The sequence below is a fragment of the Rattus norvegicus genome, chromosome 14 (assembly GCF_036323735.1).
Source record: "Rattus norvegicus strain BN/NHsdMcwi chromosome 14, GRCr8, whole genome shotgun sequence".
NCBI lineage: Eukaryota > Metazoa > Chordata > Mammalia > Rodentia > Muridae > Rattus > Rattus norvegicus.
Genome location: NC_086032.1, coordinates 90,160,555 through 90,184,128, shown reverse-complemented (window position 1 = coordinate 90,184,128; position 23,574 = coordinate 90,160,555). Strand labels below are relative to the sequence as shown.

At 38.0% G+C, this 23,574-nt stretch overlaps 1 protein-coding gene across 11 annotated transcripts in view; it reads left to right on the top strand.

Moving 5' to 3' along the window:
* Zpbp (zona pellucida binding protein) overlaps nt 1-23,574 on the top strand; it is a 197,521-nt gene that overhangs the window by 60,599 nt on the left and 113,348 nt on the right. For all 11 annotated transcript variants that reach the window (XM_063273482.1, XM_063273483.1, XM_039092302.2 and 8 more), the window contains 2 exons: nt 1,397-1,546; nt 8,035-8,253. In XM_063273482.1, coding sequence (XP_063129552.1) covers nt 1,397-1,546; nt 8,035-8,253 — 369 coding nt within the window. The remainder of the gene's footprint in view (nt 1-1,396; nt 1,547-8,034; nt 8,254-23,574) is intronic.

The following is a 23,574-nucleotide window of genomic DNA, read 5'->3' as shown; positions in this document are numbered from 1 at the left end:
AATAGCATGTTAAGATAAATATGTAATCTTTTATCAGAAGATATTCATGAACAAGTAAGCATTGATATAAATATATTCTAAATTTATATCACATGTTTCAGCTTCATTGAGGATATAGAAATGCGAGATCTCAAGGCATAACTCCCTATGTTAAGTCCTTGAGGGTGGCTATATCTGTCTATTCATCTCTCCGTCAAAATATGCAGCAAGGCTTTGCATATAGTAAAAAAAATGTCAGTGCTAAGAGCATTCTGCTATTTTTGCTTCAGTTTGAAGAACTGTTTTTAAAAGTGTCAAAGTATTAAATAATTTACTTAAAATGGAAAAATGATCAGTCATTTCCTGAGATAATTCTTTCAATTATAATGAATGGAGAATACAGTGCTTAATTAAGAAACTTTTAGTATCTGAAAATTTTATGACACAAACCTGTAGTTATGAGCTTTAAGAGTAATAGCCTGTCTACTTAGTGATGTATTGTATTTGATGACTCGGACAGTTGTCAGTTACGTAGTTCTATATTGTCATCTTCATTGCACACACGAAAGAACTGTGCTTTAGAAGAGAGAGTGGTTTCCCATGGTCATACAGTTTGTGAGACAGATGGAACTTTCACATTTATATCTGAATGGCTCAAGAGTAGATATCTATATTCTCCTTTGAAAACAGAGTTTCTTCCAGTGTAATAAGCTAAAACAAAAGGGAGCTTACATCTCATTCTTTTCCCCAACACAGCAATACTATAATTGATTGACAAGTCTGATGGACTGATTTCCCACTCATTTTCTTCTGTAACCCTCAGTGTTAGAAGTCAACTCTGTTTTATGGACCATTCTGTGTAGGAGCAGCAAATATTAGCTCTTGATGGTTATACTGTAATAGACTATTGTGGGTATACCATTTCACGTGCAGGTTGTAATCTTACTGACTATAACTCATCATTAAACTATATAATATTATGTTATATATTAACAGCCATAATATATAATTATTACCTGTGGTCTAGACAAATAACTAGTTATATAAAATATATAGTTTGTAAATATATAGTTTATAATATGTGAACTGCATATATATGTGTATACATTTTCATAAATAGTACTGTATTTCTGGGAGCATCTCTTTCAGTGCAAGGAGCATATGAAGCTTGCTTTATGTCTGTATGCCATTCCTGGTCTCTTACAACTTAGTTCCACAGTTGATGGATTCTGGTTGGTGGAAATTTGACTCTAAGGTCATTCTGGCATCTTCTAACAATATGCATCAAATACAATAAGTAACTTTATGTAGCTCCTTTTTGTGAACATTAATTTCTGTGGTTCTTAGGTTACTTTAAGTGTTTGATATTTTGTCTCCCTATTGTGATTTAAGCAGCTGTATATTATATCTTCATTAGAAAATACCACCGCACAAGTGACATCCACAGGAAGCCTCATATTTCAGAGTTTTGAAGAGACCATGAGTGGGGTTTATACATGTTTTCTCGAGTATAAACCAACTGTGGAGGAACCTATTAAAAATCTTCAACTGAAATACATTGTTTATGGTAAGAAGTGAATTTAATTATATTTTAATATTTCTTAATGTTTTAAAATATATAAACATTTTGACAGGTTTATTTTTTATATCTTTATTATTTAAGATAGTTTTAAAATTCAAATAGATTTTGATCACATTCTTTCTTCCTGAGTCCTTCCAGATCCTGTCCCCTACTCTACCCACTCAACATTAAGTTCTTCCTCAAAAAACAAACAAGACCTAAATACAACAACAGAATTCCCCAAAGCCAAGAAAACTAAAATAAAATACACCCACCCCAAACCCCAAAATGTTCCTCCAAACTGTAACCAAATGACATACACACAAAATCTTTGGCATCCATTATGTCTTGGCCAGACATTTCTGCACAGGAAGCCTGCCCTGGAGTGATTGATATGCCCAGAGCCACTCCACTGCAGAAAACTCTTCCCTTTCCAGGGCAGGTATAAATGTCAGCTTAGTTGTTAACCTTTACACCAGTGTGTAGGTTTTCTTTCGTTCATTAATTCATCTATTCATTAATTCATTCATTGATTGATTCATTCACTCATTCAATCATTCATTTAAAAATATAACAAAATAAAATATAGTATCGTAAAACAAAGACTATAACATCTAAGTTGGACAAGGCAACCCGACAGAGAGAAAAGAGCCTAAAAAGCTACGAGAATCAGAGCCCACTCATTCACATACTCGGGAGTTTCATAAAAACATTAAAACTGAAAGCCATGATATCAGCATGGAGGACCTAGTGCAGACCCGGGCAGGCCTTATGCATGCTTCTTCAGTCTCCGAGTTCATATGAACTCTGATCATGCTGACAGAGAGAGCCTTGACTTCTTGGCTTTCTCTGTCCCCTTTGCTTCCTCTTCTGCAGGGTTCCCTGAACTCTTCAGGGAGGGATTTGATGGAGACATCCCATTGAGGGCTGGATAAACCAGGCTCTCTCAACTGTCTGTGCAGTGTCTAGCTGTTGGTCTCTATATTTGTTCTCATCTGCTGCAGTAGGAAGCCTCTCTCATAGCAGAACAGCAAGTGTAGCAGAATATCATTAGGAGTCAGTTTAATCACCACTACATTGTTTTCTTTTTTCTTTACTCTAAGAACAATGTTATTGGGTTACCCTTGGTCCCTGGGCTGTTTAGTCCTAGGTTCTTGGTCACCCAGAAGCAAGGTTGAGTAGGTATGAGTTCCATTGTGTTAGGTCCTGAGTTAGTTATTGCCCACAAGCCTTGTACTACTGCTGCACTGGCATATCTTGCAGGTAATATGCCATTGTAGATGAAAGGATTATTGCTGGCTTAGCATTTGTTTCTCATTTGAGGACATGAAGAGTACTTTCCTATACCAAAGACACTGGAATGTGGGTGTGAAGGCCATCTGTAGGCAGCAGCTCACCACCTCCATGCTCACGACTTTGTGTAGGTACTGTCTTCAGCAAAGAGGCCTTGCTGCCGGTTTGTGGAGAGGAAGATGTAGTCTTGGTCTTTTGGGGTTCCTATGGGTGTACCTTTGGCCAACAACTCATTCTCAGTACCAGAAGCTTTGTTTGCTGACAAGAAATGGCGAATTGGTGCTCTGTCTCCCCATTATTTTAATTTCATTTAGACCCTCTTATTTGTACTGTATGAGGTTTCCATACTGCCCTTCAAATGGCTCATAACTTTAGCTGTCCCTCCCTGTATTCCTCCCCACAACTCTCTCCTCTTCCCCTCCCGACTTGATCCTTCCATTCCAGCCCCACTTCCATTCATACATATGTCTTCTATTTCCCTGTTCCCTTTACGCCCTTACTTTACTCTTTGTGCTTCTACAGACTGCATCTAGTTATCATTGACTTAGGAGCTAGTATCCACAGATAAGATTGCATCTAGTTATCATTGACTTAGGAGCTAGTATCCACAGATAAGATTGCATCTAGTTATCATTGACTTAGGAGCTAGTATCCACAGATAAGATTGCATCTAGTTATCATTGACTTAGGAGCTAGTATCCACATGTAAGTGAACATATGCTGTATTTGTCTTTCTGGGTCTGGGTTACTTCACTCAGGATGATTTTTTTCTAGTTCTACTCATTTACTTACAAATTTTATGATGTCTTGTTCTTAAATGGCTAAGTAATACTTCATTATGTTAATTACCACATTTTCTTTATCCATTTTTCTGTTGAGGGACACATTTCTAATTTCTGGCTACTAGGAATTTTTTTAAGATTTATTTATTTATATGTATACATGCCTGCATGTATGCCTCCAGGGCAAAAGAGGGTACCAGATCTCATTAGAGATAGTTTGTGAGCCACCATGTGGATGCTGGGAATTGAACTCAGGACCTATGGAAGAGCAGACAGTGCTCTTAACCTCTGAGCCATCTCTCCAGCCTGGCTATTAGGAATTTAACACATTAGTATTTTTAAAATGATTTTTAAATGTTTATGATTTTAACAAGACTTTTTAAAAAGAACTTTGCTATTTGTAGTCTTGTAATTAAAACAATTCCTCCTTACCCATTCATTATATTGTATGCCTTAACAGCAGGTTAACAAAGCAGCTTTTTCTCTAGAAAAACACTGTCAGCCAGTCAAAGCAGCAGTACAGAACCATGTTACCAAGTCATGGTGATGATTTGACTATAGTTTGAACTGTTTTTACATTTGCATATTGTGGTTGATGGCTCATTCCCTCCTTTTTTATTAGGATCAGGAAGCACACTGTAAGTGCCTCATCTTAGATCTTAGTCTACTGAGGAATAAAATTAAGAGGGCCAATTTAATGTGAAATACAAAGAATCATCTAAACTACAGTTACTTTGAAGTTTATTCATATTGCTAGAACTCATGTAGTAGAGTAAAAAATGGCAGGCAAAGGATCTCATGTATCTTCAGAGCCTGTGAATATAAGCAGATATGATGGAAGGGACTTGACCCCAGAATTAGATAAAGGAAAGACCTGACAAGAAATGTTCAGGAAGAGGGTCTATTTTTCTAATAGTTTCAAATGGTCTATAGTCCATGGCAGAAAAACATGACTTAGGGAACAGAGGTGAGAGTGCTATACTCATTCTTACCCATTCCTCTTTGTTCCTCCTTTTTTATCCAGTGTGAAAGATGGTGCCACTCACATTTTGGGCAGATCTCAATCCCCAGTCAGAGCAGTCTGGAAACATCCTCCCAGACAGCCCAGATGTGTATCTTCTGTGCTATTCCAAATTTAGAAAAGTTGATGGGGAAGATTAAAAGTCACAGCCCTGACCTAACTGAGTGGGCTTAGTGTATATAATCCTAAGGGGTTAATCCTGAGACATGTCTCACCGTGGCCTTTGCAGACCTGATCTCACAGCAGTTCTCTATCCTCTGCACCGCAGTGCTGGGATTACATTTGCTAACATGCCTGACTACAAGGGTTCTTACAAAAAGGAAGGCAGAAAAGGGAGAAAGGGGAGATTTGGTAACAAAGGAGGAGTCAAGTGACTGCCTTTGACATTGATGTAGGAGTTGCATATGCCCCAATTTAGGCATCTTCCAGTAGAGAAGGAATATGTGTTGATTTACTCTAGTCAGTCTTTCAGTTTGTGTTCTCCAGAACTTAAAGACAGCTCATGCTGTCCCTAAACTAATATGTATGTTGCAGTACAATAAGAAACATACATGCTATTATTTTTACAGCCAAGGTGCCAAAAAATGTCCGTTTATTAGTTGTTTCCTAACAAGTTTCTTACTTAAAGTATTATACTATATTTCTAAGAGGGAGATTCTGTTATGGTAAATATTCCATTTTTTAAGTTAGACAAGTAGGCAGGCAGTGAGATTTCATCTCCATATTATTATTTCCCATATCTTAGTTTATCACATACATACTTCAACGCTTATTGTAAGAGCATATTTGCATAAGCTAGCAAATATACTTACTGAGTAGTGGTTTGTAGAGATGATAACGATAGGGAAAATTCACCATGTACATATCACATACAGGCAACGTTTTACTTTTATGTGTCCTTATTAAACACCAAGAGAGCATATATTTATGTGGTATAGCTGGCAACTAGGACCACAGTGAGGAATGCTATGTCTTGCTTCTTGTGGAAATGGTCTCCACCCAGCAATACTCTTTGTGGATATCTAGTCAAAGGATCCCACCAAAGATACTTGCAGGTCTGTATCTATAGCTGTATTGTTCATAATAGCTAGGAAATAAAACAGGCTGGATGTCCACCAACATATGAAAGGATAATAGGAAATATAACCTATATTTTAATTTATATATATATATGCATATGTACAGGGTAGTTATAGTTCATGGAACTGGAAAGAGGAGCATAAGAGGAGAAAATGGAGATCATAAGGGATAGTGGAAGGAAATAAAAGGGTAATAAGAAATACATGATGTGAAAATACAGGGGAGGGGGTAAAGGAAATGGAAGAAGAGGATGGAGAAATAAAGCACAGCTCTAAGTGTCTACTATGTACACTTACAAGTAAGTGCATGCAATGGTACTATGAGATTCCCTATTGCACTTGTGTAGACAATAAAAGAAGTTTAGGACACTAGTGTTTTTTTTTTTTAATTTAAGAACTATAAACCACTGAAAACTAGCTTTACACAAAGTTTTTAAAATTTAAGTTTTGACAGTTTCATAAATAAGTTCTATATTACAATTTCTAGTCTTCCTCTTCCCTCCAGCTCCTCTCATGTTTCCTCACTCTCTAGAGTTCATGAGCTCTTGGTCTGTAGTTAGTGATATCACATGCACGTGCGCATGCGCGCGCACGCGCGCGCGCACGCACACACACACACAGTATGTATGTATGCATGTATATACTTACGTATAATTTATAAAATGGCATGTTTTTCTGTGACTTATCAAAAGTTCCTAGTGCTGTTTATCTCTCCTTCTCCCCTCTCTGTGCTATCTTCATCCTTCTGAGAAGACAAACAGGTGTAGGCAAAAGGCCACAGAAAGAAAGAAAACGAAGACAGTTACCTAACTTGTATTTTAGGAATAAATACACAATTAGCAAGAGAACAGCAAGATGACAACAATGCACAGACACTTTTCAACAATAACATTAATTATTAACAGTTTCAATTTCCTAGTCAAAATGGGAAGCAGGATGGGACTTAACTGCTATTTTCATTAATCTTGATGTTTTGTAATGGGTTTTTGCTCTTTATGACTTTCTACTTAAATGAGTTATTTTAAGTATTTCAGCAATGCATTTCTTTTCCTGCTCTGTTTTCTCTCCCTTCTTTTCCTGTTGTAGTATTATTTTTGTAAACTGTTATACTTAGCAGTTTACTGTTTATTATTTTGTTAATTATAGTTAAAGATAAATGTTCACTGTTATTCTTTTAACTTTATCCTTCAATGTTCATGTTTATCTATCATTTCTGGATGTTTGTATCTAACTTCCAACTCATTTGTGCAATCCTCCTGCTTCAGCCTCCTGCATGCTGGAATCTAGGGCTGTACCATTGTACCTGCCTATTACTTTCCTTATTTTTCAGCCTTGGCTTTATGTTTATAGGTCATCATGTTTTATGGACTATATTTTAGTCATTGTATTTATAGTTTTAAATTCAATGTCTCATACAACAGTTTTCTTTCAGGTCCTTCCAAAAAATTAAAGATAGTGATTTGTATTTTCTTGAAGTTAAGGTATGGCTAGTCATTGACTTTTGTTTGTATTCATAGATGAGACTAGTCAGTTCCTTGGCAGTTAAAAGCTGCCCTGTCTTTATGTACTAAGTTTGACCGTAGTCAGCGTATAAATGTTAAAATATGGGTAGGGAATTGGACAGTGGTAAGGGACCCCAGTGTGAGTTGGGGGCTTCTGCTCAGAATGAGAGCCCAGAAAGGGCAGGAAGGACACCATTGGTTGGCTGAAGAACTCTTGTCTTACAAGGTGACTTTTAAAGTTTTATAATTGTGAATTTAGTTTCATTTTTGGATTTAATGTACCCTTCTTGTAAGATTTAGAGATCTGCATTAAAAATGTGCTGAAATTAAGTAAAACTAACTATATTTATTAAAAATATATTTAGAAATATGTTTGCTATTTTTATCTCTGGGATTTCTTCTAAAATTTAATATTTTAATGCTTAACAGTGTGATTTATTCTCTATATAATTTTTCTGTATAAAAATTCAAAGGTGTGATGCCAGCATTTGAGCAGCAGTTTAGTGAGATTGGCCTCCCTACGGTTGAATCTTAACTTTAGCAGTGTTAGCAGTTTCAATTTCCTTGTTACTGACAAAATATCAATAATGTGAATCTTAAATGTTGGCAAGGTTTAGCTGAGTCACTATTTTAGATTCTCTGTGATAATATTTCAAACCCAGTATACTGTGAAATAGGAGTTTGTTAAGGAGAATATAGCTGTTTATTGGAAAATGAATATGACTTTATTTCAAGTACTTATATATTTAAAATAGTTACCATGCATTTGAATTGCATAAATGATCATGTTTTTGTCTTTTTTTCTTAATCTCTATAGCTTATCGTGAACCTCGTTTTTATTACCAATTCACAGCCCGATACCATGCAGCTCCCTGCAATAGTATCTATAACATTTCTTTTGAGAAGAAACTTCTTCAGATTTTAAGTAAACTGGTTCTTGACCTTTCCTGTGAAATTTCCTTGATTAAGTCTGAATGCCATCGTGTTAAAATGCAAAGAGCTGGTTTGCAAAACGAATTATTCTTCACATTTTCAGGTAAATATACAAAATATTTTAAAGAAAGACAATTTGAGAACACAACCAACTGTTTAGAATATGAATGTTACCAATCTAAATGTATTTCTTCCTCTCTACTTTAACTTAATGCTGAAACCTTCCAAATAGAGTCCTGCTGATGCATGGTCCTAGTGGAGAGTGTGCTGAGGCTCTTGGCTGTTGAATGAAAGTTAAAGCAGGCACTCTAGTAGTGTTTAATTAGAGCCATTCAGTTAGTGGAGCACTTGCGTAGAACAGACCCTTCATCCTGTTTAATGTGCTGTTATTAACTGTGGGATGTGGAGGTACAGAATTTCAGGAATAAATATCTGTGTGTTTATAGGGTTTCTTTAGCCTCCTCTTTTACTATCTTTCTCCTTTTTTTTTTTTCTGTCATCTAGACTTTTGGCAGAGACAGTAGAGAGGCATGAAACTTCAAAGGCAAGAGAAAGAGACACTCCCTTGTGTTCTGTAATTCTCACTTTGTCTCTTTTCCCGGAAAATTTCAACATTTTCATCAACCTCAAGCTAAATGGTCAGCCTAAGCTTTTCTGTGGCCTGTCAAGGACACACTATTAGTGTACAGAGGCTTTGTGAGTCTTTGCTCCCTAGTTGTTTTTATTAGATGGCCAAGCCCTAAGGAAAACTTTTCTTTGAATCTGTCATAGGAAAAATGACATCCAGTGCAAATGTTGCAATTGTGAACCTGCTTTGTGCTTCCTCAAATGACTGATGATTTTGAACATTTTAAAATGTGTTAAGTGGTCATTCATTTATCTTTTTGGAAAACTATTAGCTTAGATTCTTTTTTTTACCTTTTAAATTGTGAGGTTATTTTCTTTTTGTTTTCAATGTTGTTTTTAGAAACCTGAGGGTATTAAGGACTACCATCTCTGTAGTTCTATCTGTTGATTTTACATTAAAATGCATTTTGAGCTTATTTCCTCTAAGTAGGTCTGGGTTCAACTTTATGCCTTTCATATGTGGAGGTTTATGAAATTATATAGAAAAATGACTCTTTTCATTTTACGGAAAATTGATGCAACTGAACATCATATTAAGCAAAATTAGCTACATTTTATATATTCTGGTATACTTTATTATTTTATAGGTGTCATTGTTTGATTATTCTTATTTGTCTACCTTTATCTTTAAGCCCTGATGTTCTGACTTCTCTTTGATCTATTAGAAGGGGGTTCTATTGACCTTTTTCAATTTGCCCTGCTGGGCTTTTTAATGTTCAGTATTTCAACTTCATCTTTTTATTTTGCAATTTCCCTGTTAAAATCTCCATTTATATTCTATATCAGCTTAATTATTGCATTCTACTCTTTTCATTTCCACACAGTGGAATCAGGACTATACTGGTGACTTATTTGGTTTTCTTGAATATTTTTAGAAATATATTTTGAGGATCTTTACTGGATAGTTCCTCAAATTCTCTCCTTACTCAATTGTATTTGGAGGAGTCATGTTCCCTCAGTTTGTTTGTTTGTTTATTTGTTTGTTTCTTTCTTTCAACTGGATAATTTTTATTTACATATCAAATATTATCCCCTTTCCCTGTTTTCTGTACATAAGCCCCCTATCCCATCCCCCTCCCCTTTTTCTATAAGGATGTTTCCTGCCCAAGCTACCCCCCTTCCCATCCCCAACAGTCTCCTACATTGGGGATCCAACCTTGGCATGACCAAGGGCTTCTCCTTCCATTGGTGCCAACAAGGCCATCCTCTGCTACATATGCAGTTGGAGCCATGGGTCAGTCCATGCATATATAGTCTTTGGGTAATGATTTAGTCCCTGGGAGTTCTGGCTGGTTGGCATGGTTGTTCTTATGGTGTTGTAAGCCCCTTCAGCTCTTTCAGTCCTTTCTCTAATTCGTCCAATGGGGGTCCTGTTCTCAGTTCAGTGGTTTGCTGCTAGCATTCATCTCTGTGTTGGACATGCTCTGGCTGTGTCTCTCAGGAGACATCTATATCTGGTTCCTGTTAGCATGCACTTCTTAGTTTCATCCATCTTACTAGTTTTGGTGGCTGTATTTATATGAATCACATGTGGGGCAGGCTCTGAATGGCTGTTCCTTCAGTCTCTGTTCCAGACTTTGCCTCCATATCCCCTCCTGTGAATATTTTTGTTCCTCCTTTTAAGAAGGAGTGAAGCGTCTGCACTTTGGCCATCCTTCTCCAGCTTCATGTGGTCTGTGGATTGTATCTTGGGTAATTTGAGCTTTTGGGCTAATATTCACTTATCAGAGAGTGCATACCATGTATGTCTTTCTGTGATTGGGTTATCTCACTCAGGATATTTTCTAGTTCAATCCACTTGCCTATGAATTTCATGAAGTCATTGTTTTTGATAGCTGAGTAATATTCCATTGTGTAGCTGTACCACATTTTCTGTATCCATTCCCCTGTTGAAGGGCATCTGAGTTCTTTGCACCTTCAGGCTACTATAAATAAGGCTGCGATGAACATAGTTGAACATGTGTCTTTGTTGTATGTTGGAGCGCCTTTTGGGTATAAGCCCAGGAGAGGTATAGCTGGGTCCTCAGGTAGTGGAATGTCCAATTTTCTGAGGAACCTCCAGACTGATTTCCAGAATGGTTGTACCAGTCTGCAGTCCCACCAACAACGGAGGAGTGTTCCTCTTTCTCCTCATCCTTACCAGCATCTGCTGTCACCTGAGTTTTTTTTTATCTTAGCCATTCTGACTGGTGTGAGATAGAACCTCAGGGTTGTTTTGATGTGCATTTCCCTGCTGTCTAAGGATGTTGAACATTTCTTTAGGTACTTCTCAGCCATTTGATATTCCTCACCTGATAATTCTTTGTTTAGCTCTGTTCCTCATTTTTAATAGGGTTATTTGGCTCTCTGGAGTCTAACTTCTTGAGTTCTTTGTGTATTTTGGATATTAGCCCTCTATCAGATTGTTAAAGGATTGTAGGATTGTTAAAGATCTTTTCCTAATCTGTCGGTTGCCGTTTTGTCCTAATGGTAGTATCTTTGGCCTTACAGAAGCTTTGCAGTTTTATGATGTCCAATTTGTCGATTTTTATCTTAGAGCATAAGCCCTTGGTGTTTTGTTCAGAAAATCTTCCCCAGTGCCCATGTGATCGAGACTCTTCCCCAGTTTTTCTTCTATTAGTTTGAGTGTATCTGGTTTGACATGGAGGTCCTTGATCTGCTTAGAGTTAAGTTTTGTACATGGTGATAAAAATGGATTGATTTGCATTCTTCTACATGCTGACCTCCAGTTGAACCAGCACCATTTGTTGAAAATGCTTTTTTTTCCCATTGAATGGTTTTAGCTCCTTTGTCGAAGATCAAGTGACTATAGGTGTGGTCTTATTTGTGGGTCTTCAATTCTATTCCACTGATCTACCTGCCTGTCTCTGTACCAATACCATACTTTTTTAAAATCACTATTGCAATGTAATATTGCTTGAAGTCAGGGATAGTGATTCCCCCAGAAGTTCTTTTATAGCTGCGTATAGTTTTCGCTATCCCGGCTTTTTCATTATTCCAAATGAATTTGCAAATTGCTCTTTCTAACTCTTATGAAGAATTGAGTTGGAATTTTGATGGGGATTGCATTGAATCTGTAGATTGCTTTGGGCAAAATGGCCATTTTCAATATATTAATCCTGCCAAGCCCTGAGCATGGGAGGGTCTTTCCATCTTCTGAGATCTTCTTCAATTTCTTTCTTCAGAAACTTGAGGTTCTTGTCATAGAGATCTTTCATTTGATTAAAGTCAAAACAAGGTATTTTATGTTATTTGTGACTATTGTGAAGGGTGTCATTTCTTTAATTTCTTTTTCAGCCTGCTTATCCTTTTGAGTAGAGGAAGGCTACTGATTTGAGTTAATTTTATACCCACCACTCTTCTGGAGTTGTTTATCAGGCTTAGTAGTTCTCTGGTGGAACTTTTGTTGTCACTTAAGTGTACTATCATACTATCTGCAAATAGTGATATTTTAACTAGTGCCTTTCCAATTTGTATCCTTTGACCTCCTTTCGTTGTCTGATTGCTCTGACTAGGACTTGGAGGACCATATTGAATAAGTAGGGAAATGGTGGGCAGCCTTTTCTAGTCCCTGATTTCAGTGGGATTTCTCTCATTAGTTTAATGTTAGCTATTGTTTTACTGTATATTGCTTTTAATATGTTTAGATATGGGCCTTAAATTCCTGATGTTTCTAGGACTTTTATCATGAAGGGGTATTGAATTTTGTCAAATGCTTTCTCAGCATCTAATAAAAAATGATCATGTGGTTTTTTCTTTGAGTTTGTTTATATAGTGGATTATATTGATGGATTTCCTTATATTGAACCATTGCTGCATCCCTGGGATGAAGCCTACTTGATAATGATGGATGATTGTTTTGATGTGTTCTTGGATTAAGAATGTAAGAATTTTATTGAATATTTTTGTGTTGATATTCATAAGGGAAATTGGTCTGAAGTTCTCTTTCTTTTTTGGGTCTTTGTGTGGTTTAGGTATAAGTGTAATTGTGGCTTCATAGAAGGAATTGAGTAGTATTCCTTTTCTTTCTATTTTGTGGAATAGTTTGGACAGTATTGGTATGATGCCTTCTATGAAGGTCTGATAGAAGTCTGTGTTAAACCCATCTGTTCCTGGGCTCTTTGTGGTTGGGAGGCTTTTAATAACTGCTTCTATTTCTTTTGCAGTTATGGGGTTGTCTAGATCATTTATCTGTTCCTGATTTAAGTTTGGTACTTGGTATTTGTTTAGAAAATTCTCTATTTCCTCCAGATTTTCCAGTTTTGTTGAGTATAGGCTTTTGTAGTAGAATCTGATGGTTTTTTGAATTTTCCCAGATTCTGTTGTTATGTCTTCCTTTTCATTTCTGATTTTATTAATCTGGATATACTCTCTGTGACTTCTGGTTAGTCTGGCTAAGGGTTTATCTGTCTTGTTGATTTTCTCCTGAACCAGGTCCTGGTTTTCTTTGATTCTTTGTATAGTCCTTTTCATTTCTACTTGGGTGATTTCAGCTCTGAGTTTGATTATTTCAGGCTTTCTACTCCTCTTGAGTGTATTTGCTTCTTTTTGTTCTAGAGCTTTTAGGTGTGCTGTCAAGCCGCTGATGTATACTCTCCTGTTTCTTTTTGCAGGCACTCAGAGCTATGAGTTGTCCACTTATCACTGTTTTCATTGTGTCCCATAAGTTTGGGTATATTGCGCCCTCATTGTCATTAAATTCTAAGAAGTCTTTAATTTCTTTCCTTATTTCTTTCTTGACCAGGTTGTCATTGAGTATAGCGTTGTTCAACTTTCATGCATATGTGGGCTTTCTGTCGTTTTTGTTGTTATTGAAGACCAACCTTAGTCTGTGGTGATCTGATAGTATGCATGGGATTGTTTCTATCTTCCAGTATCTGTTTGTGGCCTGTATGGTCAGTTGTGGAGAAGGTACCATGAGGTACTGAGAAGAAGGTTTATTCTTTTGTTTTAGGATGGAATGTTCTATAAATATCTATTAAGTCCATTTTGTTCATAACTTCTGTTAGTTTTCGTATGTCTCTGTTTAATTTCTCTTTCCATGATCTGTCCATTGATGAGAATGGGGTGTTGAAATCTCTCCTACTATTATTGTTTGAGGTGCAATGTGTGCTTTGAGCTTTAGTAAGGGTTTTTTTTTTTTAATGTAGGTGCCCTTGCATTTTGAGTATAGATAATTAGAATTAAGAGTTCATCCTGGTGAATTTTTCCATTGATGAATTGGAAGTGCCCTTCCTTTGGATGAGTTTTGGTTGAAAGTCAATTTTATTCCATATCATAATGGTTACTCCAGCTTGTTTCTTCAGACCATTTGCTTGGAAAGATTTTTCTATCCTTTTCCTCTGAGGTAGTATCTGTCTTTGTTTCTGAGGTGTGTTTCCTGTATGCAGCAAAATGCTGGGTCCTCCTCACGTACCCAGTTTGTTACTCTATGTCTTTTTATTGGAGAATTGAGTCCATTCATGGTAAGTCATATTAATGAATAGTGATTGTTTCTTCCTGTTATTTTCATTGTTACAGGTGAAATTATGTTTGCGTGTCTTTCTTATTTAGTTTTGTTGCAAGGAAATTACTTTCTTGCTTTTTCTGTGGTGTAGTTTCCCTCCTTGTGTTGGAATTTTCCATCTATTATCCTTTGTAGGGCTGGATTTGTAGAAAGATATTATGTAAATTTGGTTTTATCATGGAATATCTTAGTTTCTCCATCTATGTTAATTGTGAGTTTTGCTGGATATAGTAACCTGGGCTGACATTTGTGTTCTCTTAGGGCCTCTATGATATCTACCCATGATCATCTAGCTTTCATAGTCTCTGTTGAGAAGTCTGGTGTAATTCTCATAGGTCTGCCCTCATATGTTACTTGACCTTTTTCCGTTATTGCTTTTAATATTCTTTCTTTGTTTTGTGTGTTTGGTGTTTTGACTATTTTGTGTCTGGAGGAATTTCTTTTCTATTCCAATCAATTTGGAGTTCTGTAGGTTTCTTGTATATTTATGGGCATCTCTTTTTTCAGGTTAGGGAAGTTTTCTTCTGTCATTTTGTTGAAGATATTAACTGGACCTTTGATTTGGGAGTGTTCACTCTGTTTTATACCTATTATCCTTAGGTTTGATCTTCTCATTCTGTCCTGGATTTCCTGGATGTTTTGGGCTTGAATCTTTTTGCATTTTACATTTTCTTTGATGGTTATGTCAATCTTTTCTATGGTATCTTCTGCCCCTGAGAGTCTCTCTTCTATCTCTTATATTCTGTTGGTGATGCTTGTGTCTTTGACTCCTGATTTCTTCCCTAGGTTTTTTTTTTATCTCCAGGGTTGTCTCCCTTTGTGCTTTCTTTGTTGTTTCTATCCCATTTTAAATTCTGGAGAGTTTTTTTCAATATCTTCACCTGTTTGGTTGTGTTTTCCTGTAATTCTTTAAGAGATTTTTATGTTTCCTCTTTAAGGGCTTCTATTTGTTTTTTTGTGTTGTCCTGTATTTCATTTGTTTTTTTTCTTCTTCAAGTTCTTAAGAATTTTTTTGCATTACTTACTATTTTTATTAGAAATTTTTCTTTATTTACATTTCAAATGTTATTCCCTTTCCCAGTTTCCTGTCTATTAGCCCCTCTCCCCTCCCCCTCCCTCCTCAACCCTCCCTTACCTCCAACATTCCCCTGAACTGGGGGTCCAACCTTGGCAGGACAAAGGGCTTTCCCTTTCACTGGTGCCCACACAAGGCTATTCTCTGCTACAATTGCAGTTGGAGCTGTGGGTCAGTCCATGTACAGTCTTTGGGTAGTGATTTAGTCCCTGGAAGCTCTGGTTCATTGGCATTGTTGCTCTTATGGGGTTGCAAGCCCCATTCAGCTCTTTCAATCTCCTTCCTCTAATTCCCCCAAAGGGGGTCCTGTTCTCAGTTCAGTGGTTTGCTGCTAGCATTGACATCTGTATTGGACCTGCTCTGGATGTGTCCCTCAGGAGAGATCTATATCCGGTCCCTTTCAGCATGCACTTTTTAGCTTCATCAATCTTATTTCATTTTGGTGGCTACATACATATGGGTCACATGTGGGGTAGGCTCTGAATGGCCATTCCTTCTATTTCTGCTCTAAACTTTGCCTCATATCCCCTCCTATGGATATTTTTGTTCCCCCTTTTAATATTCTTTCTTTGTTTTGTGCATTTGGTGTTTTAGCTATTATGTGACCAGAGGAATTTCTCTTCTGGTCCAATTTTTTTGGAGTTTTGTAGGCTTCTTGTATGTTTATGGGCATCTCTTTCTTTAGGAAAGGGAAGTTTTCTTCTATAAATTTGTTGAGAATATTTACTGGCTCTTTAGGTTGGGAGTCTTCACTCTCTTCTTTATCTATTATCCTTAGGTTTGATTTTCTCTTTGTGTCCTGGATTTCCTGGATGTTTTCGGCTAGGAGCTTTTTGCATTTTACATTATCTTTGGCGGTTGTGTTGATATTTCTATGATATCTTCTGCCCCTGAGAGTTTTCTCTCTTCTATCTCTTGCATTCTGTTGGTGATGCTTGTATCTGTGGCTCCTTGTCTCTTCCTTAGGTTTTCTATCTCCAGAGTTGTCTCCCTTTGTGCTTTCTTTATTGTTTCTATTTCCATTTTTAAATCCTGGACGGTTTTGTTCAAAACCTTCACCTGTTTGGTTGTGTTTTCCTGTAATTCTTTCAGGGATTTTTTGTTTCATCTTTAAGGGTTTCTACTTATTTACTTGTGTTGTCCTGCATTTCTTTACGGGAGTTATTCATGTCCTTCTTAAAGTCCTTCATCATTATCATACAATGTGATTTTCAATTTAAATCTTGCTTTTCCTGTGTGTTTGGATATCCAGTATTTTCTTTGGTGGGAAAACTGGGCTCTGATAATGCCAAGTAGTCTTGGTTTCTGTTGCTTAGGTTCCTGTCCTTGCCTCTAGCCATTGGGTTGTTTCTGGTGTTTGCTTGCCTTGCTGTTTCTGAGATTGGCTTGACCCTCCTGTAGGCTTCTGTGTCAGCAATTCTGTAGCACTGTTTTCCTGTTTTCTTTCAGTCTTTTCTGAGAACAGGTGCTCTGCTCTCAGGTGTGTAGGCGCTCTTGGTGACTATCTTTCAGCTCTAGGTGTGGGCAGGAATCAGAAGTGTCCTGCCCCTGATTGCTCCTAGGTTCTTGCACCCAGGGGGCACAGTTGGCACTAGGCAATTCCCTCTTGGATCTGAAATGTGGGTAGAGGGTAGTCTCCTCTCATTTCTCAGTAGTTTCTGCACTTCTGAGGGTCCAGCTCTCTTCCCCCACAGGATTTGGGTGCAGGGAGCTGTGTGACCAGTTCAGTTCAGTTCCAGTGGCAAGCCTGACCCAGCAGGTTCCTGCCACTGACTGTTCCTGTATTCCTGTGTCTAGAGGCACTATGCAGTTTCCTCTTGGACTAGGGATATGGGAGAGGCAGACAGAAGTGGTGGTCTGTCCTGAGGTCTCAGGATTGTCTGAGCTTCTGGGTGTTCAGCTCTCTCCCCCATGGGATTTGGGTTCAGGAAGCTGTTGGATCAGTTCAGCTCCTCCCTCAATTTTCATGTGTCTTGTGTTTCTTTATTAGAACTCGTACATGACGATTCAACCTTTGGGCTTATTTTGTCTCTCTTATCACATGTATTCTTTCAGTGGAAGCATTTGCATTTTCAATGTTTATGGGGGAATAAACCGTAATATACTGAAATATCATTTGCCTCCAGTGTGACATTGTCTCAGAGTGAAACTCAGTTGAACTCTCAACTTCAGCATACTGTGCTTGATCTCTAACACCACTCCAAAGGTAGAATACTGTCTGTGAAAGCAACCACAACCTCTGGGTATGCCAGCTCTGAAAATAGAGGAATAGCGAGTTAAAGACAATCCCTCCTTCACCTGCAGTGCTTTGGAGGGATGAGGCTGTACAGTATAGTGTATAGTAATATATTAGTCCCTAACGACACGAGGAAAATAAGCAGAAGACTACTTGTGGTTAGTCCTGGAGCAGAGGGAAAAGTAAGAAGGGCAAGGAACAGGAAAGGTGGAGAAAGGAGGGAGATCTGGCAGCTCGGCTAAAGGGAAATGAAAAGAGAAGACAGGTGAATAATGCAGTCGAGCTACCTAAAACAATTCCAGACCTCAAGAGGCAGAGAAGGCCGAGCATCAACTCTGGGGCAGCCAGTGTTCTTGGAAAAAGTTAAAAAAGAAAGGATCAAACAGGGAACAGGACATGGTAGATCTGCTCTGCTGAGTTGGAGTTTACCCCAGAGTGTGTTTTCTTTCTTGCTACTGAAGTGAATGCTTTTGTGCTAGCATTCACTGTGTAGGACGGTTGTTCTCCAGCTATCAGGGTGTGCTGTAGAATTTGCACTGGTTCCTGCTTGGATGCAATCTGCCTTCTTTTGTTATTCTTTTGCTCAGTTTATCGCACTAGCTGTAGTTGTAGAATCTCCATGCCTCGATCCTGTTCTTAGAGGGAAGCCACCTGGTGTTTGGCTCTTGAGCATGGTGGGGACTGCAGGTCCTTGTAGATGTTCTTTTTTTTTTTTTTTTAACTTGAGTATTTTTTTTTTATTAATTTGAGTATTTCTTATATACATTTCGAGTGTTATTCTCTTTCCCGGTATCCGGGCAAACATCCCCCTCCCCCCTCCCCTTCTTTATGGGTGTTTCCCTCCCAACACTCCCCCCATTGCGGCCCTCCACCCAACAATCACTTTCACTGGGGGTTCAGTCTTAGCAGGACCCAGGGCTTCCCCTTCCACTGGTGCTCTTACTAGGATATTCATTGCAATTTATGAGGTCAGAGTCCAGGGTCAGTCCATGTATAGTCTTTGGGTAGTGGCTTAGTCCCTGGAAGCTCTGGTTGCTTGACATTGTTGTACATATGGGGTCTCGAGCCCCTTCAAGCTCTTCCAGTTCTTTCTCTGATTCCTTCAACGGGGGTCCCGTTCTCAGTTCAGTGGTTTGCTGCTGGCATTCGCCTCTGTATTTGCTGTATTCTGGCTGTGTCTCTCAGGAGCGATCTACATCCGGCTCCTGTCGGTCTGCACTTCTTTGCTTCATCCATCTTGTCTATATGGGTGGCTTTATATGTATGGGCCACATGTGGGGCAGGCTCTGAATGGGTGTTCCTTCAGTCTCTGTTTTAATCTTTGCCTCTCTCTTCCCTGCCAAGGGTATTCTTGTTCCCCTTTTAAAGAAGGAGTGAAGCATTCACATTTTGATCATCCGTCTTGACTTTCATTTGTTCTAGGCATCTAGGGTAATTCAAGCATTTGGGCTAATAGCCACTTATCAATGAGTGCATACCATGTATGTCTTTCTGTGATTGGGTTAGCTCACTCAGGATGATATTTTCTAGTTCCAACCATTTGCCTACGAATATCATAAAGTCCTTGTTTTTGATAGCTGAGTAATATTCCATTGTGTAGATGTATCACATTTTCTGTATCCATTCCTCTGTTGAAGGGCATCTGGGTTCTTTCCAGCTTCTGGCTATTATAAATATGGCTGCGATGAACATAGTAGAGCATGTGTCTTTTTTATATGTTGGGGCATCTTTTGGGTATATGCCCAAGAGAGGTATAGCTGTATCCTCAGGCAGTTCAATGTCCAATTTTCTGAGGAACCTCCAGACTGATTTCCAGAATGGTTCTACCAGTCTGCAATCCCACCAACAATGGAGGAGTGTTCCTCTTTCTCCACATCCTCGCCAGCATCTGCCGTCACCTGAGTTTTTGATCTTAGCCATTCTCACTGGTGTGAGGTGAAATCTCAGGGTTGTTTTGATTTGCATTTCCCTTATGACTAAGGATGTTGAACATTTCTTTAGGTGTTTCTCAGCCATTCGGCATTCCTCAGCTGTGAATTCTTTGTTTAGTTCTGAACCCCATTTTTTAATAGGGTTGTTTGTCTCCCTGCGGTCTAACTTCTTGAGTTCTTTGTATATTTTGGATATAAGGCCTCTATCTGTTGTAGGATTGGTAAAGATCTTTTCCCAATCTGTTGGTTGCCGTTTTCTCCTAACCACAGTGTCCTTTGCCTTACAGAAGCTTTGCAGTTTTATGAGATCCCATTTGTCGATTCTTGATCTTAGAGCGTAAGCTATTGGTGTTTTGTTCAGGAAATTTTTTCCAGTACCCAAGTGTTCCAGATGCTTCCCTAGTTTTTCTTCTATTAGTTTGAGTGTGTCTGGTTTGATGTGGAGGTCCTTGATCCACTTGGACTTAAGCTTTGTACAGGGTGATAAGCATGGATCGATCTGCATTCTTCTACATGTTGACCTCCAGTTGAACCAGCACCATTTGCTGAAAATGCTATCTTTTTTCCATTGGATGGTTTTGGCTCCTTTGTCAAAAATCAAGTGACCATAGGTGTGTGGGTTCATTTCTGGGTCTTCAATTCTATTCCATTGGTCTATCTGTCTGTCTCTGTACCAATACCATGCAGTTTTTATCACTATTGCTCTGTAATACTGCTTGAGTTCAGGGATAGTGATTCCCCCTGAAGTCCTTTTATTGTTGAGGATAGCTTTAGCTATCCTGGGTTTTTTGTTATTCCAGATGAATTTGCAAATTGTTCTGTCTAACTCTTTGAAGAATTGGATTGGTATTTTGATGGGGATTGCATTGAATCTGTAGATTGCTTTTGGTAAAATGGCCATTTTTAATATATTAATCCTGCCAATCCATGAGCATGGGAGATCTTTCCACCTTCTGAGGTCTTCTTCAATTTCTTTCTTCAGTGTCTTGAAGTTCTTATTGTACAAATCTTTTACAAGCTTGGTTAAAGTCACACCGAGGTACTTTATATTATTTGGGTCTATTATGAAGGGTGTCGTTTCCCTAATTTCTTTCTCGGCTTGTTTCTCTTTCGTGTAGAGGAAGGTACTGATTTATTTGAGTTAATTTTATACCCAGCCACTTTGCTGAAGTTGTTTATCAGCTTTAGTAGTTCTCTGGTGGAACTTTTGGGATCACTTAAATATACTATCATATCATCTGCAAATAGTGATATTTTGACTTCTTCTTTTCCTATCTGTATCCCCTTGACCTCCTTTTGTTGTCTGATTGCTCTGGCTAAAACTTCAAGAACTATATTGAATAAGTAGGGAGAGAGTGGGCAGCCTTGTCTAGTCCCTGATTTTAGTGGGATTGCTTCAAGTTTCTCTCCATTTAGTTTAATGTTAGCAACTGGTTTGCTGTATATGGCTTTTACTATGTTCAGGTATGGGCCTTGAATTCCTATTCTCTCCAGGACTTTTATCATGAAGGGGTGTTGAATTTTGTCAAATGCTTTCTCAGCGTCTAATGAAATGATCATGTGGTTTTGTTCTTTCAGTTTGTTTATATAATGGATCACGTTGATGGTTTTCCATATATTAAACCATCCCTGCATGCCTGGGATGAAGCCTACTTGATCATGGTGGATGATTGTTTTGATGTGCTCTTGGATTCGGTTTGCCAGAATTTTATTGAGTATTTTTGCGTCAATATTCATAAGGGAAATTGGTCTGAAGTTCTCTTTCTTTGTTGGGTCTTTGTGTGGTTTAGGTATAAGAATAATTGTGGTTTCATAGAAGGAATTCGGTAGTGATCCATCTGTTTCAATTTTGTGGAATAGTTTGGATAATATTGGTATGAGTTCTTCTATGAAGGTCTGATAGAATTCTGCACTAAACCCGTCTGGACCTGGGCTCTTTTTGGTTGGGAGACCTTTAATGACTGCTTCTATTTCCATAGGAGTTAAGGGGTTGTTTAACTGGTTTATCTGTTCCCGATTTAACTTCGGTACCTGGTATCTGTCTAGGAAATTATCCATTTCCTGTAGATTTTCAAGTTTTGTTGAATATAGGCTTTTATAGTAAGATCTGATGATTTTTTGAATTTCCTCTGAATCTGTAGTTATGTCTCCCTTTTCATTTCTGATTTTGTTAATTTGGATGCACTCTCTGTGTCCTCTCCTTAGTCTGGCTAAGGGTTTATCTATCTTGTTGATTTTCTCAAAGAACCAACTTTTGGTTCTGTTGATTCTTTCTATGGTCCTTTTTGTTTCTACTTGGTTGATTTCAGCTCTGAGTTTGATTATTTCCTGCCTTCTACTCCTCCTGGGTGTATGTGCTTCTTTTTGTTCTAGAGCTTTTAGGTGTGCTGTCAAGCTGCTGACATATGCTCTTTCCTGTTTCTTTCTGCAGGCACTCAGCGCTATGAGTTTTCCTCTTAGCACAGCTTTCATTGTGTCCCATAAGTTTGGGTATGTTGTACCTTCATTTTCATTAAATTCTAAAAAGTCTTTAATTTCTTTCTTTATTTCTTCCTTGACAAGGTTACCATTAAGTAGAGCATTGTTCAATTTCCAAGTGTATGTGGGCATTCTTCCTTGATTGTTATTGAAGACCAGTTTTAGGCCGTGGTGGTCCGATAGCACGCATGGGATTATTTCTATCTTTCTGTACCTGTTGAGGCCCGTTTTTTGACCAATTATATGGTCAATTTTGGAGAAAGTACCATGAGGAGCTGAGAAGAAGGTATATCCTTTTGCTTTAGGATAGAATGTTCTATAAATATCCGTTAAGTCCATTTGGCTCATGACTTCTCTTAGTCTGTCTACATCTCTGTTCAATTTCTGTTTCCATGATCTGTCCATTGATGAGAGTGGGGTGTTGAAATCTCCCACTATTATTGTGTGAGGTGCAATGTGTGTTTTGAGGTTTAGTAAGGTTTCTTTTACGTATGTAGGTGCCCTTGTATTTGGGGCATAGATATTTAGGATTGAGAGTTCATCTTGGTGGATTTTTCCTTTGATGAATATGAAGTGTCCTTCTTTATCTTTTTTGATGACTTTTAATTGAAAATTGATTTTATTTGATATTAGAATGGCTACTCCAGCTTGCTTCTTCTGACCATTTGCTTGGAAAGTTGTTTTCCAGCCTTTCACTCTGAAGTAATGTCTGTCTTTGTCTCTGAGGTGTGTTTCCTGTAGGCAGCAGAATGCAGGGTCCTCGTTGTGTATCCAGTTTGTTAATCTATGTCTTTTTATTGGGGAGTTGAGGCCATTGATGTTGAGAGATATTAAAGAATAGTGATTATTGCTTCCCGTTATATTCATATTTGGATGTGAGGTTATGTTTGTGTGCTTTCATTCTCTTTGTTTTGTTGCCAAGACGATTAGTTTCTTGCTTCTTCTAGGTTATAGCTTGCCTCCTTATGTTGGGCTTTACCATTTATTATCCTTTGTAGTGCTGGATTTGTAGAAAGATATTATGTAAATTTGGTTTTGTCATGGAATATCTTGGTTTCTCCATCTATGTTAATTGAGAGTTTTGCAGGATACAGTTACCTGGGCTGGCATTTGTGTTCTCTTAGGGTCTGTATGACATCAGTCCAGGATCTTCTGGCCTTCATAGTTTCTGGCGAGAAGTCTGGTGTGATTCTGATAGGTCTGCCTTTATATGTTACTCGACCTTTTTCCCTTACTGCTTTTAATATTCTTTCTTTATTTTGTGCGTTTGGTGTTTAGGCTATTATGTGACGGGAGGTGTTTCTTTTCTGGTCTAATCTATTTGGAGTTCTGTAGGCTTCTTGTATGCCTATGGGTATCTCTTTTTTTAGGTTAGGGAAGTTTTCTTCTATGATTTTGTTGAAGATATTTACTGGTCCTTTGAGCTGGGAGTCTTCACTCTCTTCTATACCTATTATCCTTAGGTTTGATCTTCTCATTGAGTCCTGGATTTCCTGTATGTTTTGGACCAGTAGCTTTTTCGCTTTACATTATCTTTGACAGTTGAGTCAATGATTTCTATGGAATCTTCT